Source organism: Ambystoma mexicanum, chromosome 3q (genome assembly GCF_040938575.1).
Source record: "Ambystoma mexicanum isolate Mex_15411 chromosome 3q, UKY_AmexF1_1, whole genome shotgun sequence".
Lineage (NCBI taxonomy): Eukaryota > Metazoa > Chordata > Amphibia > Caudata > Ambystomatidae > Ambystoma > Ambystoma mexicanum.
This window is the reverse complement of record NC_090926.1, coordinates 642009853-642028212: the sequence shown is the minus strand read 5'-3', so window position 1 is coordinate 642028212 and position 18360 is coordinate 642009853. Positions and strand designations below refer to the sequence as shown.

The window sequence follows — 18360 nt, the reverse complement described above, 5'->3', positions numbered from 1 at the left end:
CCCTAACCCAGGTCGGGGATCTTTTGTTCGTCCTTTTGGCGGGCTTCTGCCAAGAAGCCGTTCTTTCGGCGCCACGGAGTCTGGGGTGGGTCCATTGTGTGGAAGGGGAAGTAGGACCCGTGGACAGGGTTGCCTCAGCAACCCATGTCGCACTCTATCCTGATAGGCTGGAGGGTCTCTCGCCAAGATGACCACTCCACTGTGTGAGTGACAGCTAGGCTGTATGAATGGGGTTCTTTTTGCATAAAAGCAGTGTCCTGAGGACTGGAAGAGCAGGACGTCGCCACTGGAACTAAGAAGCCGAAGAGGAGAGAAGCCAAAGACATCTGCAACGACTGAACCACCGGTGAAACCCTGCTGCAGTGTCTCACCACTTTTCTCCACACAACGAGAGAAGATCTTCATATGAAAGAGACTTCTTCCCTTGAGCTGGTGGGGCCAACCAGTTTGACAATCGCCTTCCCGGACCTGTCTTGGTCGAATCACCATTACCCGGTACTCGGAGGCCGGATAGCCAGGCACCAGTCCACCCGGACCGCGATTTAAAGGAGCGTACCTTTTATTCGTCGGGCAGCACCACGGCTGGTTTCATCCCTGATTAGTACAGTAACTCGAACCTTCCTCCATGACGAGAGCCTCTCTTCCTCTGCTGGATCCCCGAACTGCAGGAACTACCAGGAACAACCGCCACCGCAGGAGCCACTTCTTCATTATAAAGGTACATTGTTCCGCCAGGCCACCCTTTCTTCTCGGTAGCTCTAAAGGCGTTTTAAATCCTTTACCTACCTGTTGGGTTGGCCGCCCCTCTCTCTTAACATTGTCTTTCACCTTCTGCATCCACCTTTTCGAAATCGGTAACCAAAGACCTGACTGCAGCTACAAGAACATTTTGCTCCTGGACCCTTGCCCTGTACCACTGACTCTGGCACAGGCCTACTGACTCTGGCTACATTTGTTAGAACTGCCTTCTTTAGATTGCTTCTCAACTAGAGCTGTGTTGGTGCACCTACTTCATATAACTACCCTTTTCTTCCCCTTTTTAAAACTTGTGAAATGCCATTTTGCTCAGTTTACATTTAAGTATTCCTTATACTGATGCACTGTCTTGCTTAAACTGGTTCACAAACTTATGGGAAGTGTTGCTAGGGTGTGTAAGAAGCTATTTCCGAATAACTTGTGCTTTCCCTCCCTTGTGAGAAATTGATAGACTATCTCTTGTGTGTGGTTTTCACTGTGCCGTTTTGCTCAGTTTTCACTCTGGTTCACTTGGTCTACAATTTAACTAGGGAGTGTGTATATTTTTCTTTCTTTAACTTGCTTGATGACTGTGATACATGTGTTTTATTAGAAGTGTATAAAATAAATATAGATCTACTTTTTAATACAAAGCTTTGGTCAGTGTTTCCTTGTGCCATAGTACTGTAGGCCTATTGTGTAAACCCTGAATACTGCTCATCTCCCTTTTGAGATAAGTCTGACTGCTCAGCCACAGCTACCAACTAGATCTTTGTGGTACAGCCTGATACCAAAGGGGATTTATTGCTCTCACCTGTAGTCTTAATCTTCTGTAGTGCTCCCTAAGGGAACTGCACAGGATTCTGCCTAACAACCTTCTCCACGCAACAGTGTGAATCCGTTCTGCCCTTCCTATGACTGGTGTGCTCGGATGCCACTACCGCATACGGTCTTGCTTCCTGGCAGCCTCTTCGTTGGAGGATGCCTTTTTCGGGATGTTTCGGAGACTTATGAACTCTGACCCCATGAGGGAGTACTTTAAGAGCCTTTCTTGTAGCTCTGTCACCAGGGTTTCTCCTGAGGTGCCCCAAATGCCTAACAGGCATACCAGAGATTCCTCCGAGGGTTTTGACGGACCTGCCAGTACCGGACTTTGTTCTGAGGTTCACCATCACGGTGCTAAAGTTAAGCCCGACTGGGTGCTGGGATACCAGGGTTCACCCTGAGGTCTCAGTTTCTGGAGCTTTCCCCGCTGTAACCAGGTTGAAACCTGAGGTTCCTCTTGTGGAAGCTAAAGTCGGTACCAAGTCCCGACTCGAGGCCCCTTTTAAGGGAGCTTTACGTACCAGGTTGAAACCTGAGGTCCCTCTTGTGGAGGCTAAAGTCTATATCGACAGATCTGAGAGGCCTTCTCTGAGGGTCATGTCGGTGAGGTAATGTCCCCAACCGTCCCATGTTCAGGGTTGCGGTGGTAACGGTTCTGTCGAGGGGGCAAAGAGGGGGTGTCATGGACCACATTCCCTCTGGTACCGGCTTGTCTAAGGTTCCTCCGTTGAAGTCTAATTTTGAGACTGGTTCGAAGATGTCGACTAAGCATCCGAAACCACCCAGTACCGGCTCTGCCGAGGTTCCTTGTAAGGCTAAAGTGTCACTTAAAGCCCCTGACTCTCCTGAGGAGGCAATTGCCTCAGCTATGCATGTGACGCAGTTCTCTTCAGGTGGCGACAAAATGGCAGCCCAACCTGCATGGCCTATAGAGGCCATTTTGGATATCTCCCTTACACCTACGTTCGCAACGTCTGGTGCTGGGAGCATTCCTTTTGGCAATAGTAACCCGTTCCACCCTTCTTTGACCTGCGTGCTTGGGCTCCGCTGCCTCATACTGTCTCACTCCCTCCTGCTTTTGCTCCTCTGATCTATGTGGACCCGGCCGGGGATGGACCCTCCTGGCAACCATCCTCCTAAGCCCTCGGGCGAGGATGAGTTTTTTTGGGAAGTTTCAGATGCTCATGCACACTGGCCCTATGAGGATGTATTTCAAGCGTCTTTTCACTCCTGTTACACCCCGTCCCCGGCGGCTACGATTCGTTTTTCTTTTAAAACCTGAGGCAGTAGTCGTGGAGGACCGGTCTTCTGATTCTGCCTCGTTAGGATGAGCCTTAAGCAGATGAGGACGGGGATGAGCAGCCCCGCTGGGTGAGAGTATTCCGTGACGGGGAAGGGCTTGTGTAGCTCTGTTACCAGGGATTCCCCTGAGGTGCCTCAAGGGCCTAAGAGGCGAACCTAAGGGTCCCTCGAGGACATGCCAAAACCGTTCCGAGGTTCACCATTTGGGTGCTAAGGTTCAGCTCAGTTCGTCTTTGGCTCTGGATACCGGGGTTCACCCTGAGGTCTCCATTTCTGGAGTTTTCTACACTGATACCGGGGTACGCCCTGAGGTCTCAGTTTCTGGTGCTTGTCACACCGAGCTACGGCTCAAGGCTCCTCTTGAGGGAGCTATATGTCCCGAGTTAAAACCCAAGGTTCCTCCAAATACAGTACCGACTGAGTTGAGGGATCCTCTAAGGGTCCTGTCGGTAGGATACATTCCTCAACCGTCCCACGCTCGGGGTGTGGTGGTACTGATTTTGTCGAGGGGGTAAAGAAGGTGATCAGCAGCAGGCCTTCCAGTACCGGCTCTGCCGAGGTTCCTTAATTGAAGGCTAATTCTGGGTCAGGTCCTAGGATGTCCACTAGACATCCTGATCTGCCAGCACCGGCTCGGCCGAGGATCCTTGTTTCAAGGCTAAGTGTTTCTTAAGTCACCTGACTCCCCTGAGGGGACAGTTGCCTCATTTCTCCTATGACGCAGTTCTCTTCAGGTGTTGACTAAATGGCGGCCCAGCCTCCTTGGTCCACGGCAGCCGTTTTGGATACCTCCCTTACACCAACTTTCATGTCGACTGGTGCTGGGAGCTTTTCCTTTGGGGGCGAGCAGTTTTTTCCACGCTATGTGGACAACAAGGACCTGTTTGTTGGTCCTGGTGACAGCTTCAGCTAAGGCCCCTTGTACACGGAGGTTAGGGTCTCAGACTCAATCCTTCTCTGGGATCAAGGGGTTTCAGGGTCGTTGTGCGCACTGATCTGAAACTCCTGTTGGTAGCTCCGCCCTAAGTGGCAGTGGCAAGGTGGTTGGTTTTTCTCTCGGCCATCAGCCTCCTATACAGGGACAGATAATCTCCCTGATGACAAATCACCAAATGATTTTATTTGTCAGTCACACTACACTTCGGTGGGAGGACGAATCTCGTCTCATCTGGAGGCGTGGCAAACCATCACAGAAGACTGGTCGGGTTTGTCCATCATTTAGGCGGGTTTTCGCTTGCCCTTTCCTCCTACCCCACCCTTCAAACCTCTCTTGCGACAGACTATTCCCCTCATAAAGCAAGGGAGGGGCTAGTACTGCTGTCCTTTCACAGTGCTCAACCAGGCTGCCCAGCGCACTATCTTCGATCTTTCAGAGAGAAATTCAAGTTGATCTCGCCCTGGCCAAATAAATTCCTCTCTTTGGAATTGCGATTGACTCAGTGTGGTCGTTTTCCAGGATGCGTAAATGCACATTCTGACTTTGAGCCTGCATATGAAATATCTGCGGTTCTCTGGAACCCGCATATGAAATATCTGCGGTTCTACGTTGGAGCAAAACACTTCAGATTCGGGTATTCTTTTTGGTCTCGGCTCAGCGAGACGCACTGGAAACTACTCTGAGGGGCCCCGCAGTGGACTCCGAATACCAGATCTTCTTCCAAGGTTTCCCAATTGGGGCTAAGCTTTGGATACCGGGGTTCGCCCTAAGGCTTCTCCATCTGGAGCAAACTGTACCGAGTCTTGGTTCGAGGCTTCCCCTGCATGGGGCTAAATCGATCACCAACAGAATTGAATCCTTCATAGAGGGCCCTGGCTGTGAGATATAGCCCTAAGTATTTCCGTGCGCACGGCCGTGGTGATGCCAGTTATGTTGAGGGGGCGAAGGAAGGTGGTCACGTACCACGGACCTTCCAGTACCGGCTCTGGCGAGGATCCTCCACTAGAGGCTAATTCTGGGGAATATCCTGACGTGTCTAGTAAACACACTAGATCTGACAGTACCGGCTCTGCCGAGGTTCCTTGTTCAAGGCTGGGATGGCACGCAAGGCCCCTGACTCCCCTGCGGAGACTATTTCTTCACTTGCTCCTGTGACACAGTTCGCCCCTGGTGTGGGATAATGGCGGCCCAACCTCTGCGGGCCACAGCTACCTTTTTGAATACCTCCCTTAAAGTGAGGTTTTACATCAACAAGCAGGGTGACAGAATCTCCTCTCCTTGTGGATCTTGTCATGCAAATTTGGGCTGGGCCATCCAGTATATTGTTTGGCTCCAGGCTCCACAGATCCCGGGTCACCTCAATGTGACCGCAGATTAATTCAGGCACCAGTCGGCATCGGTTACGAGTGTGAGATGAACAGCAATATCATCTCCAAATTTTCCAGTAATGGGGCACGCCAGAGGTGGTCCTCTTTGCAGCTAGTGGGTCAACATGAAAGCTTATGCTTTCCCCTCATTGCCTCCTACCTATTGGTCGCTCTGTAAACACATCGAACCGTTGCCAAAGCAGCTACGTGGGCTTTCCCACCAGCTTTTGTTAAACATTACTGCTTAGACCTGAGCTCCAGGGTTGATGCTCAGTTCGGGTACGCTGTTCTCAAAACCTCTTTCAGTAAAGGAGTTCCATCCACTACTTGTTCTGTAAGGAGTGCTTGGTATTCTTCCAGAAGTATGGAGGAAAGGGGACGGGACGTAGGAGTATAACAGTTACTCACCGTAGTGACTACCTTACTCCTAGTCCATATTCCCCTTTCCTCCATACGTACGCCCGCCGTCCCCTATAATAAGTATCCTCTATTATTGCTTAAATGGTCTCAGACCTGGCTATAGAAAAGGACTGAAGGGCGATGCACGGGGCGGAGCTAAGGAGGGCGGGGGTACGATCGCGTGCGGTACCCCGCGTAAAATGAGAAAACAGACACATTTTCAATTTGATGCTTTTGCAAAAGTGCTCCGGTCCCATTCCACAGGACGGAATGTCCCAAAAGTATGGAGGAAAGGGGACTATGGACTAGGAGTAAGGTAGTCACTACGGTGAGTAACTTTGTTAAACTCGCTAGCATTAGGTCATTTTAGAGTAGTGTTACGTGAAATTGTTCACACCACCATTAACCATATTTGAGAAAAAAGAGACTATTGGGTAAATAAATAGAAGAATAGGTTAAGAATAATGGGTTTCTCTTAATGGAGCCATCACCTTTTCCTGATAGTCGTCCCCACCTACATGATCCTCCCTCATTACACTACCCCCAGAGTCAGGATCAGTTAGCGGCTGTTGTCCTCATGCCATGTGGGAGGGGATCATCACTGGGGACTCTGTCATGACTCTGTAGGATTCATCACAATTAGCAGACCATCCATTTTCTCTTCTGAGGAACCCAGTAACTTGTCTGGTTAAATTATTGCTCTCCCTTACATCTAGTGTAATGTTTATTTACTATCTTAGCTATTGCTAAATGTTTCTTGACATAAGGGATTGCTATGGTATTTTTGAATCTTATTTATATTGTTGCTGCTTTGAAATATGTTGAGACCACCCATCCATAGAGCTTAGCCTTTCTTCTATCCATAGGTGACCCAAGGCACATAGGACCCATTCTTATCCTCTGATCTGACGTAAGAGTTTGGGGATAGACTGAATGCAATGATCTTGTACATGCCAACCTTAGCGACCTATGGCTCCCTTCATTATTGATAATCCAGAACAATTGCCTGGCCAACCCTAATTGTATCCTTTCCCAATACACATTCTAACCTGGTTACAGACAACTGTAAAACGCAATTTTTATCAAATCCCTGAATATCTGGGCACATGCGTATCAAGGTTTGTTTGTGATATCAAGGGATCGTACCTTTTAAATAATATGGATCTGATACCTTTAACATATAATTGTTAGTTTTTGATACTAGGAAAGCTTGTTCTATGTAAAGCATCTGCCATATTTGACATGGTAAAAGCATAACCAATATCTGCTGGATAAAAATGAAAAAGTCCCACACAAATTTGAATATTACCTATTTTATGTGCATGTTAACTGCTTTATATAGTCTTTTTTTAGATTGTCTGAGGATGTGGTCTTTTTTTTTTTATCCCAGGATTGTGGTGGTTCTTGACTCCATGATTAAAGTGTTCACGTTCACACACAACCCTCACCAGCTGCATGTCTTTGAAACGTGTTACAATCCTAAAGGTGAGTTTGATTAATCATTCTAGATCAGTCTATGATTGAGGGAGTTTTAAATGTGTCACATACACATGTTCTCATTTCCCAAAGTGATCCTGTTTTCAACATCAGACATCTTTATTAAAAGAAAAGGGTTGGAAACAAGCCTCTCTGTCCCTATCCTAAAGAGAGTTTACCTACCTAGGAAACTAAAACTAAAGATCAGTCTGTATCCTGTCGTCAAAATTATTTAAACTGTCCTTGTGTCCAAAACATATCTGACCCTCACACTAGAAATGAACAACTAAGAAGTGTAAGGAAACCAGTCTCTGATCTAGGTTTAGTCAAAAAGTGTTAAAGCAAAATAGAAAGAAATCGAACAAAAATTGTGTCTTCCCTGGATTATTCAGGAAGGATGGCAAATGTTTTCATAAGGAGCACATTAATGTCTCTTCCAAGCAACAATTCCTTAAGGCTGGCAAAAGTGTATCTTTTACACAATATCATTCTAAAGATGGTAAAAATGTCTCTTATATAACAACTACTCAAGGATTACTTCCTGGTATTCTCCCCAGCCAGGAATCCTTCGATAGATTCTTTAGATCCCCTGGTGTACTCCCCTGCCAGGAATCCCCTTCTGGGTTTTATAGATCCCATGCTGTACTCTCCTGCCAGGATTCCCCTTCTGGGTTTTTATAGATACCTCTGGGGTACTCTCCTGCCAGGCGTCTTTTCTCCAAAAGGCTCACTGCCTGATATATTTTGTTTATTAGGGCTTCTTTCAATGTTCTCTCTGTTTTGCAGTATAGCACAGTTGTGCTCCTGCACTGTCTATACTTCATTGACTTTAGATACTTGTCCCAAGCTTCCCCATATTGGGCATCTCACACATGAAGACTTGTTCAAGTTCTGTCTTCTAACTTCTTCATCACTGTTCATTAGCTTATGGCAATTCATGCTTCGACTTTCCCCATATTGACATCTCGCATCTGGAGACTTGGGCAATTTGTGTCCTTCAGTGTCTTCATTAACAATCCTCTGCTTGTGATAACATTTGCTCCAATTTTTCCCCATATTATCGTCTCGGGCATGAGGAATTGTGCCAATTCTGTCTTTCTTATTTACTTGGTCGGTATTCAAAATGCCCTCTTAATTGTTCATGTGCCCATCTGTACGCCCCGGGATTCCCACCATCACTGGGCCAACTCACCAGTGTCTCATAGCGTGTCGGACCGGTGGCACGTTGCTGTGGAGAAGTCTTAACTCTGTAATGGCGTCTCCCGCTTGGCAGACCCTCTTTCAGCTCTTCCCCCGGCCTCGTATTCACTTCCAGTTACTGTTCCACACAGCCGCGTCCTTGACAGCTTCTCTGCTGCTGCCACTCCGGTAAGAAAAGCTGACAAGCGGCAGCTTGAAGCACCTACCTCCCTTAGCATGGTTCACTCCTGTGTGTCTGCCTTCACATGCAGTTCTGCTTCCCGCTTCGCCCGCACTGCTTTTCTCCTCTCCGCCTCCTGATTGAAAGTGTAAACCATCTATAAATGTCCCCCGCAGCTGTTCTACTTTGCACCAAGTCTGTGTGTTTAGATTAGGGTTTCTTTCAATCCATACTAACTCCTTCTTCGTCTTCCTTGTCTCGGTACTTGAGGCGTTAAGGGAGTTGCAGTCCATATGATTAACAGGAGTTCTAAAATGATTTTTTGGGGGATTTTTGTTTAGCGCGAAACCATCAGAGACAGGAGATGGTATTTACATATGAGGTGTGAATGGTATTCAGCCTAGAATGTTTATTAGGAAAGGTTTTTAGGGTTTTGAAACTGGAGGGATTTCTATAGTGACAACATGCCATCATACATTTAGGAATCCTAGGATCTTCCACATTTACAAGGGAAGAATACTGCATCCCTCCTAATGGGGTCACCACATCTCCCTGACAGCCATCTCCTCCCATGTGATCCTGCCTCATAATACCACCCCCAGGGTCAGGATAAGGTAGTGGCTGCTGTCCCCTGGGCATAAGCGAGGGGTTCTCAAGTTGGGGATCAGTGATGACGCCACAGTATTCATCACACCACGTACTGATTAACATGGTTTTTTGGACAACTCCAACAAATGCCCATTCAAATTGAATGGGAAGCCAAGTCACTCTACTCGGAAACAACCTTCCACTAAGAGTAAATAAATGTAGCCCAGGATTTGGCCAAAGCTTCTGGAATAGATTGAATACCAAGAATGTATTTTAAAAGTATTGAATCAGCTGTGCAACCCTACATTAGATATGTTATTTTGGATAACTCCCCACAATCAACACTAGGTCTAACATTGGAGGGCAGGAGCAGAAAAGTGGCTCTACCTCAATACATTAAATCAAAAGGAAGCATTGAAGCGCGTAAACAAATATAAACCTAAAGACAGCCCATCTGCAATTAATAAACAAAAAATTATGCATTTTTTTCCTAAACCCCCTCAGGTGTGGGGGAGGGGTGAAATGCAAATGTAATTATCCCTGACTGGGTTCACATGGTGGCTGGGATCTGGAGCTTCCAGATGACAATTTGAACCTCTGGTATTTCTGTCCTTTTTAAATCTTTATTCCTGTTGACAGAAAATAAGATGGATAATATATTAAATCAAAAAGATCAATGTCAGACAGATCTACATTCAGAGGATATGCTAAATAATGCATCAATTTTAAGTGGCTGGCCGGTTGTAAGAGCTCTGTTTTCAGCATCTTACCAAATTTTTTAAATAAAGAGGAAGAGGTAGTGTTACTCTTGTTAGTGTGGTTGCATGACAATGTGCATGAAGAGGTTAGAAATCATGCAGAACTTCTTCGCTCTATCCAAGCTCAACTAGACACACTTTCAAATAATTTGCTTGCATTGGATAGAATGCCCTATAATGGAGGTTATCATCATTACCTCTTGGTTCAGGCATAAATCACAAAGGCTCATGCAAGAGATAGTAATGCAATGAGAACTGAGAATCTTTAGGTCCCTTGACAAATGATGCCATGAATTCTGTAACTAAGATGGCAGTTGCTGCTGTTTTATCACTTGCATCTGTTGCGGAGTCTGCGTCTGCATATATGCCTGCTGTTGCTGCCCTGTTAGCTCAATTAGTGGGCATGTTCGGGCAAAATGACCCAAGAAGCCGCACGCAAAGCATTGACTGTCAAATCCTCTTCCGCCTTGGATAATATCCTCTTCCTGCCTGGTACTGTGCCATGTAATTGTTTCCTCCTCCTGCATATGAAAACCCAAGCTGTTGTGTGTTTGTAAATGCACGTTGTTGTTGCATTTGTACCGTCCCCCCTGGTGATTATATGGTGCGTGCGTGTATCCTCCGTGCTGTGTTCACACTGCTACTGGGAGCCCCTCTTGCTGGGCAGGTGGGCCACCAACTGGTCCTGTGGCCACTGCTCATTCCATGCTTATTTTAGCTAGTTTTTTCTGCACTCATTTATTTTCTGCTTTTACTGCATTGTCTGCAATCTCTTTATATTTCTCCTGTTTCCTTTTAATAATACTGCACAATAGTTTCCTGTATCTCAGGCCATCCCTTTGCTTCTATCCCAACTATCTTTTCTTGGGAAACCTGCGCATTCGCTGGGAGTCCCCTTACTAAGATGTGATAAAGCAAAGGCATTTTGTCATCCCAGGACTGTTTTATTTTCTTGTGTCCCCATCTCTTGTATGGAACGTATATACTCTGCAGGGTCCTCATTTGGCTTCATTTTTCATGCTAATATTGACCCAATATCTGACGTATCTGGATACAGCTCTCTCAGAGCTTTCCACACGTGTGCTCGATAATTGTTAAAGGGTGCTCCGTCATGTATGTTAGAACTTAATTTTACCCCTGCATATCCCGCTTTTTACCAAATTGTGTCACTTCGTTCACCCACCAATGCCGCCATTAAACTCTTAATGTCTCCTATGGCCAGCGGAATCCCTGCTGTCTCCTTCTCAAAAACATAAATCCACGTGCTCGCTCCCGCCATTAGTGAAGGCAAACTGTAAACCAAATTATCCTTGTTCATTGTCTGCCAAGGTATGTAATGCACCTCTCCTTTTGCTCTCTGCAAAAGACGCATCTACGTTCGCGCTGTGGGTTTATTCCCTCGCTTTGGTCTTTTCGCTACTGTTATTCTTGTCTTCCTACTCTGAAGCCTATTTCCCCAGTCCCCTGATGATTCGTCTCTTTCCTCTTCTTCCCTTTCGTTTCGTCGCCTTCCCATGCTCACATTGTTAGATCGCATGTGTCGAATTAGTCATCACTATGGTCGCTGTTGGTGCTGTCCAGCCCAAATTGATAGAGTGCAATCACCCGCTGTTGTATCTAGTTTATCGCCATCCAAGTCTTGTCCCCAGTTATCAATTTTACATTCTATGCATCCTGCTGTCCATCCCTGCTCGTCTGCTGTATTTCCTTGTTCCTTCTTTTTTCTCCATCTCCCTTTCCATTGCTTTTTCTGCATCCCTGAACACTGAATCAAGTTTCTGTTGTGTGCTCCTTTTAATATCCACTAAATATTTCGTTTTCCCCTTCTCATCCTTATTCCCAGAGTTAGTTTCGCACTCATCTTTTTGTTTGTTCCCTCCTTATCTTGAGATACTCACCTAGGATTTGTATATCCTGCAGCTAGTTTCAACAGTGGCTACATTGCATAGGGTGGCGCACTTTCCTTCTCCTCCTCCTCCGTTTCTTTTTTAGCATTTTCATACAGCTTCCAGAGTCCTAAAATGCCCTACCTCTTGCTAAGCTTGGCTCCTTTATAGCTAGCAGACAGGTATGAGTATATACTGTTGATAATACTTTATCGAATGTTCCCTCCCCGGGCCATTCCTGATAACCGTGCCCCACTGTGTCGCTTACCCTCTCAAAATGGTACTTCATTATTTTATCACGATATTGGGGCAACCTTTTACACACGTGATTAAGAGGTACATCCATGTAATAAAACGTGTTTTTTTAAAAATACACTTTCCCCTCCTGATTTTACTTTTTAAACCCTCCTAATTATTCCTCCTGTTATACTTAGCCCTGCTCCTACTCATACACAGCCACTCACTCTCATACTTACCCTTTTAACTCGTTCACCCTAACTCGTTCGCACTGGCCTTCTCCACAGGCCCCAACCTTTCACTCTGTTCACACCCAATGGCCTTCTCCACAGACCTGTCTTGGTAGTTTTGTTTACTACAAAATGGCCCTCTACACAGGCCCACCACCTTAACAAGGCCCTATGTTAATATGCAGAGAGTGCGGTTGCTTCTCCCCTCGTTCGACCGCGCCCCCTGCGCACGCTAGGAAGCTCTTTCGATATTTCCAAGTTAGTTGGGCTCTGGCCTTTCTGTAATTTCCGCAGCCACGATAAACAGAAAACTACGACAACTTACACTTTAACATGATAAACTGCTACTACTCACAATAACGCTACTTCTTCCCCTTTTTTCTTCTCTTGTTCAAAACTCTATAACCCAAAAGAATACAAAAACTGATGCAACTATACCAATTGCCTTTTTGAGGGAGGGTCCTATACACCATGAGAATAATCCCTCCCGCTCCTTGCGCGTTCATGCACGGGTACACTCACGTTTCCTTTTAGGAGATTCTCCAATCCTCCCGACCTCTGAGTTTTCCTTTTAAAGGGCAGTACCCCTTCAGAGCGAAGGCAGCGCTCTGACCAGGCGGACCTTCAGGAACTCGTCGTCTGTGGGCTTTCTCGATATTTGAGCTCTTAGGACTGGTCAGCAAATGCTATTCCGAACTCCTCCGGGGGTACGGCTGGAATCCCCATGCCTGCTCAGGAAAGCTGATGGATCTTGCTGGGGCCACCAAAAATGTTCAGGGGGTTACCTCAGAACTCACCAGTAAAAATGACAAAAGTAGTGACTCTTCCACTTCCATGGTGCTGTTTTTCCTATCTTTTCCAACTGTTTCTCTATCAACTATCCTGTCCTCACTAAGTCTGGGAGGAAGAAGTTAAAAAAGGACATCCTGGTCTCCAACCCAGGCCTCCCTTTAGCTGATATCTACACCAGCGCTTCCTCCAGACAGACCTTCACCGACATCCTCCGTCGTTCCTTCACCAGACCTATGAACCCCTCATATGGTCCTTGTGCTTTCTCCTTAGTCTTTCTCTCCCATTAATGGTGGCACCTGGTGTGAGGACCTTCTGGCTTCCTTGATCTCCTTTAAGATAATCATCAGTTCTCTTCCCAACTCGATCGAACGACAAGCTTCCCCCCTGCAACTCCGGCAACCAGCATCCTGCCGTGTGACTCCTGATGCCTGCACTGGACCTGGTAAGGCTGAAGATTCTATGGGGGGCATTGTTTGATGTTGGTGCTCAAACATTTTGTTACACTGAATATTGCCCACAATTACAATCAAGGTGGGTTTGCCTACTTGATGCCTGCAGCGTTGTGCTCTGCGCACTACCCACCTCTGGGCATCCATCTGCTTCAGGCATAACATTTGAGCCACATCGTGTTTGGGTCTTCCAAAATGGCCTCACCATTCCTCCCAGAATCTTGTTTATTAGCTGCCTTTGGGCCAGCCCCTGCCCTCCCCCATTGGTTGCTTTGGCTTTTGTAAGCCAATCACAGCAACCGGGAGGCAGGAGCCGGCCCATACTACCAAGACCCAGGACGGGACCCCTGTCTGACCCCTGACTGCTACCGTAACGCTATCCCTAGCCCCGCTCCCCTCTCTGGTTGCCCCTGATGTTCCGTTTGTTCCCCCACCCCCTCTTGTTATCCTTTATGTTCCATTGTGTTTCCCCACACCCTCTGGTTGCCCCTGATGTTCCGATGTGCCCCCCTCCCTTGTTCCCCGTGATGTTCTGTTTGTTCCCCCACCCCCTCTGGTTGCCCGTGATGTCCGTTGTGCCCCCCTTCTCGCATACATGTGTTGCCCTTTCATTTGATTTAATCTACACTGCTTCCCCTTCAGCTTTCTCCTTCTATCCCCCATCCCCTACATTTTAACCACTGCAGGAGTTTGTCTTGATTCATTATGGTTCTACCATCACCGTTGCCTGGACTTGACTTTTATGGACTAAATGACTTAAGGTGCTTCAGCCGTCTCATCTCTCATGCTGAACTTCCCCTGGATCTCATACTCAGGGTGGCCCTGAACCATGCTGTGCCTATCTTCATATCGAGTGCTGGCTTGCATTTGCTGTTCACTTGCAACATTGTGTTTTATTACTGACTTCTGCAACTGTATTCACTCTCCCCTCTTAATTCTCCACTCTTTTTCACTGCTTTTACTCATTGTTCTCCCCCCTCTTCTTCTTTCCTCCCTTCTTCCCCTCTCCCCTTACTTTCCTCTATGCACTTACTCTATCAGAATTGTCCTTGGACCTAATATGATAGCTACCATGTTTGTCTCCTCCCTGTTCCCTTACTGGATACCCCCCCCCCCCCCCAGCACTATCTGAAATGTTGTCAGTCCTAGTACGATAGTTGCTTGTTTTTTCCCTCTCCCTCCTTTCTGCTCCCCTCTCCCTCACCCCTTGTAAATCTCCGGCTCTACCAGAAGTGTCGTCAGACCTAGTACGGTAGCCACCCGTCTGTTTCCATTTCCTTCCCATTCTTGCCCCTCCCTTCCTTATTTGTGTCTTAGCTCTTGCACTATCTGAAATGTAGCCAGGCCGAGGACAATAGTTAATTTTACATTGTTATTGTTCATGGCCTTGTAAGAATGTCATTGTATTTTCCCTTGTTCCCTCCCTTGCCATGAAGCGCTTTGAAACACATTGTGTATAGGCGCTATATAAATAAACTATAATATTATCAATGTGTACCTCAATGGCACTGTCTTTGTCCATTTTTGGCATACGGGAAATGAGGGTTAGATGTTGAGGCAAAAAAGCGCTTTACATTCAACAATAATATGCTGAAGCGTCTCCTTGTTCATCTCTACTGCTGAAGCGACAATAAGCCAAATCTTTTTTATTTATGCCTCTTCTGGCCAAGATTTCATTAACTGCCCATAAATTGAGGCAAAATCTCTGAATTTTTGTTCTTAGTTGTGCAGATGGGCATTTAATGTGAGTCTGCCATGGTGCGCATCCTCTTATGACCAAATAGATTTATTTGATTGCTTTATAAATGCATTTGTCATTTCTATTGCTCTGAGTATTCAAGTGTGATATCGAAAAGTCTACTTTGAGATGTACTGTTATTTATAATGCATTGTTTTAACTATTTTGTATAGGTTATATAACTAGCTTTTATGTTGTGTCTTGTTTTTGAAAGTTTAAATTTTAAACCATATTACAATAAAATAAAAAATAAAAATATTTGAGATATTCACCCTAGTGTTTCCTTCTGGTCTGCAGTATAGATTCTCTATAAGCATGTCTTTACCTCAATTCCCATTTCTGTTGGGAGTCTTCTTGTTCTGCTTCTTCTGTGGCTCTGCATCCAAGTTCTTTTTTTTCCCCAACACTTTATTAGTTTTCTCATAAACAACAATAATATGAGAAACAATGTTTCACAGACAGTATAAGCATGAAATATACAAACTGACAAAAGTATCTTAAACAGTTAATTTCAAGATGAAAACCAACCATAGTGAAACAACCATCAAAAAGAACCACAACCACACCAGACAAGACAAGACCAAAAAAAAAAAAAGAGGAACCCCACTCTCTACACCTCGAATACCATTACCGCCAAACCATGCCATCTCCCCATCAGCCATACAAGGCCATAAAAGGACCCCACAATCTCAAATAATCTTCATCCTTATCTTTATTATGGAATGAAACCTTGTCATACTGCACCAACACATGTAATCCTGTCAGCCACTCATCAACATTAGGTTTCTTCCTTGATTTCCAAACCCTGAGAATCAACTTAATAGCCACCATAATGGCCCTATCAATCCAGCAAGAATGTCTCGCAGTTCGACCACTCCTATCTTTACGGGAAAGTAAGATGACATTCACTGCCGACCTCCGCAAAATCACATCAAAAATCAAATCAATTCTATCAATCACTGCCGTCCAAAAGTCCAGCACTCTCGGGCAATCCCACAGTAAATGCACTAAAGTACCTCTATCCCTGTTACAACTCCAACACAAATCATCCGGTCGGAGCCCCAAACTAAACATCCTAACAGGTGTCCAATACACCTTCCCAATAATTTTTTGTCGAATTAACCGTAAGCCCATATCAGGACCCAAATGCAAATTAACCTTTAGAATGTATTTCCAATCCAACTCAGAAATCTCATCCAGAACATCATCAGACCAAGTATTTCTCAATCTAGACCATGCCTCCCGAAGTTTCTCATTAATAGGCATAAATTGCATATAAGTACGCACTCCATATTCCGGACCTTCCAATAAGGTAGCAATCTCCGGTTTATTTCCAATAGACCCATCAGCCAAAACCAATCTACAAGTTATCAAATTTTCAAAAGCCAAGTATCTATTCAATTCACTTCGCCTCAAACCATACCTGTTCACTAATGCCTCCAAAACTCAATAACCTATTCCCATCCAATACATCTGCCAATTTCAGGATACCCTTATTAATCCAACTAGGCCAACTCAAACATTTATTATCAATCTGCAAAGCAGCATTGTACCATATAGAAGCATCTCTACTGAATCCATAACTCATATCATTATCCCGAAACCACTCCCCAATTACTTGTCTAGTAGCCACAACCGGGCGCAACTTCAATCTCTTAATCGGCAATTTATCCATACCATATATGGATCTCAAGTCAAAGGGAGCACAAACACCCCTTTCCATACGCAACCAAATTGGTTCATTCACCGCTCTATCCCTAAAGTAATATGAGCTTTTTTTAAGTACAAATGCTTTATAGTATTTCATCAAGTCAGGGAATCCAAAACCTCCATCTTCAACTTTTTGCACTAGCATGTATTTCGGAATCCGAGGCCTCTTACCAGAACCCCACAAGAAAGAAGAAAATAGTTTCTCAATCTTAAGTAACTGCTTCTTATACAACAACAACGGGATGGATTGAATAACATACAAGATTTTTGGCAAAAGAACCATCTTAATTGCATTGATCTTTGCCCACAGGTTCAGAGTCAATTTCTCCCATCTCCTAATTAACAATGACATTTGCGCATGCACCAAATTCAGATTATATTGCTGTAATTTCTTCAAGTCCCCAATAATATGAATTCCTAGATATTTAACCCCCTCTGAAGACCATTTACAATTCCATGTGTTCAAAACCGTATTCACACGCCGACCAGACAAAGGAAAAACCTCAGTCTTGTCCCAATTCACCTTGTGTCCTGACAATTCACCCACTTCTTGAAACATTGATTTTATTACATCTCCACACACTTCCGGATTCGATAACATAAGGAGCATATCATCAGCATACGATAGAACTTTCACTTCAACCTTCCCAACATTAATACCCTTAATAATCTCACATTGTCTGAGATAAGTAACAAGAGGTTCCAACGCCAAATCAAACAAAAAAGGTGACAACGGACAGCCTTGCCTCGTGCCCCTTAACAACTGAAATGGATCTGAAACCACCCCATTAACCAACACCCGGGCCTTAACATCATTATGAATACAATCTACCATCCTCATAAAAATCGGGCCAAAACCCATTTTCAGTAAAGTGAATTCTAGAAATTTCCAGTTTACCCTATCAAAGGCTTTTTCAGCATCAAAAAAACTATGACTTCATTTGTGTCCTTCCCAAATCGGTCATCAACCATGTTTAACACGGTTCGAATATTGTCATAACCATATCTCCCTGGAATAAAACCCACCTGTGACCCATCAACCAGATCTCTCATACAAAAACCCAATCTGTTAGCCCAAATTTTTGTGAAAATTTTAAGGTCCACATTTAGCATTGAGATAGGCCTGTAATTCCCACATCTAGTGTGATCTTTATTAGGTTTTGGGATCACCACAATCATTGCCTCTTTCATGGAATCACACATCATACCCGATACCACAAAATCATTATAAAGGTCACACAACACAGGTGCCAACTGAACATCAAATTTTTTATAAAATTCTGAGACAATACCATCTGAACCTGGCGATTTTCCATCATTCATTTGCGATATAGCCAAACTAACCTCAGCAACCTCGATTGCAGCATCAAGAGAGGCACGTTGTTCCTGAGTCAGGCTAGAGAGTAAAATTTTCTCAAAAAATGTGTCCAGTCTATCAGAAGTCGGGTCACAATCTTCTCCATACAATGCCTCATAATAACCCTTGAAGTAACTACAAATATCGCCATTTCTATTTAAAGTTAACTCCCCCATCAGTTTGGATAGAAGAGACACATGAATCAGACACCATC

At 45.0% G+C, this 18360-nt stretch overlaps 1 protein-coding gene across 2 annotated transcripts in view; it reads left to right on the top strand.

Annotated features, from left to right (window-relative positions):
• Window positions 1–18360, top strand: part of WDR45B (WD repeat domain 45B) — a 1026954-nt gene that overhangs the window by 523201 nt on the left and 485393 nt on the right. For both annotated transcript variants that reach the window (XM_069654530.1, XM_069654532.1), the window contains one exon: window positions 6956–7050. In XM_069654530.1, coding sequence (XP_069510631.1) covers window positions 6956–7050 — 95 coding nt within the window. The remainder of the gene's footprint in view (window positions 1–6955; window positions 7051–18360) is intronic.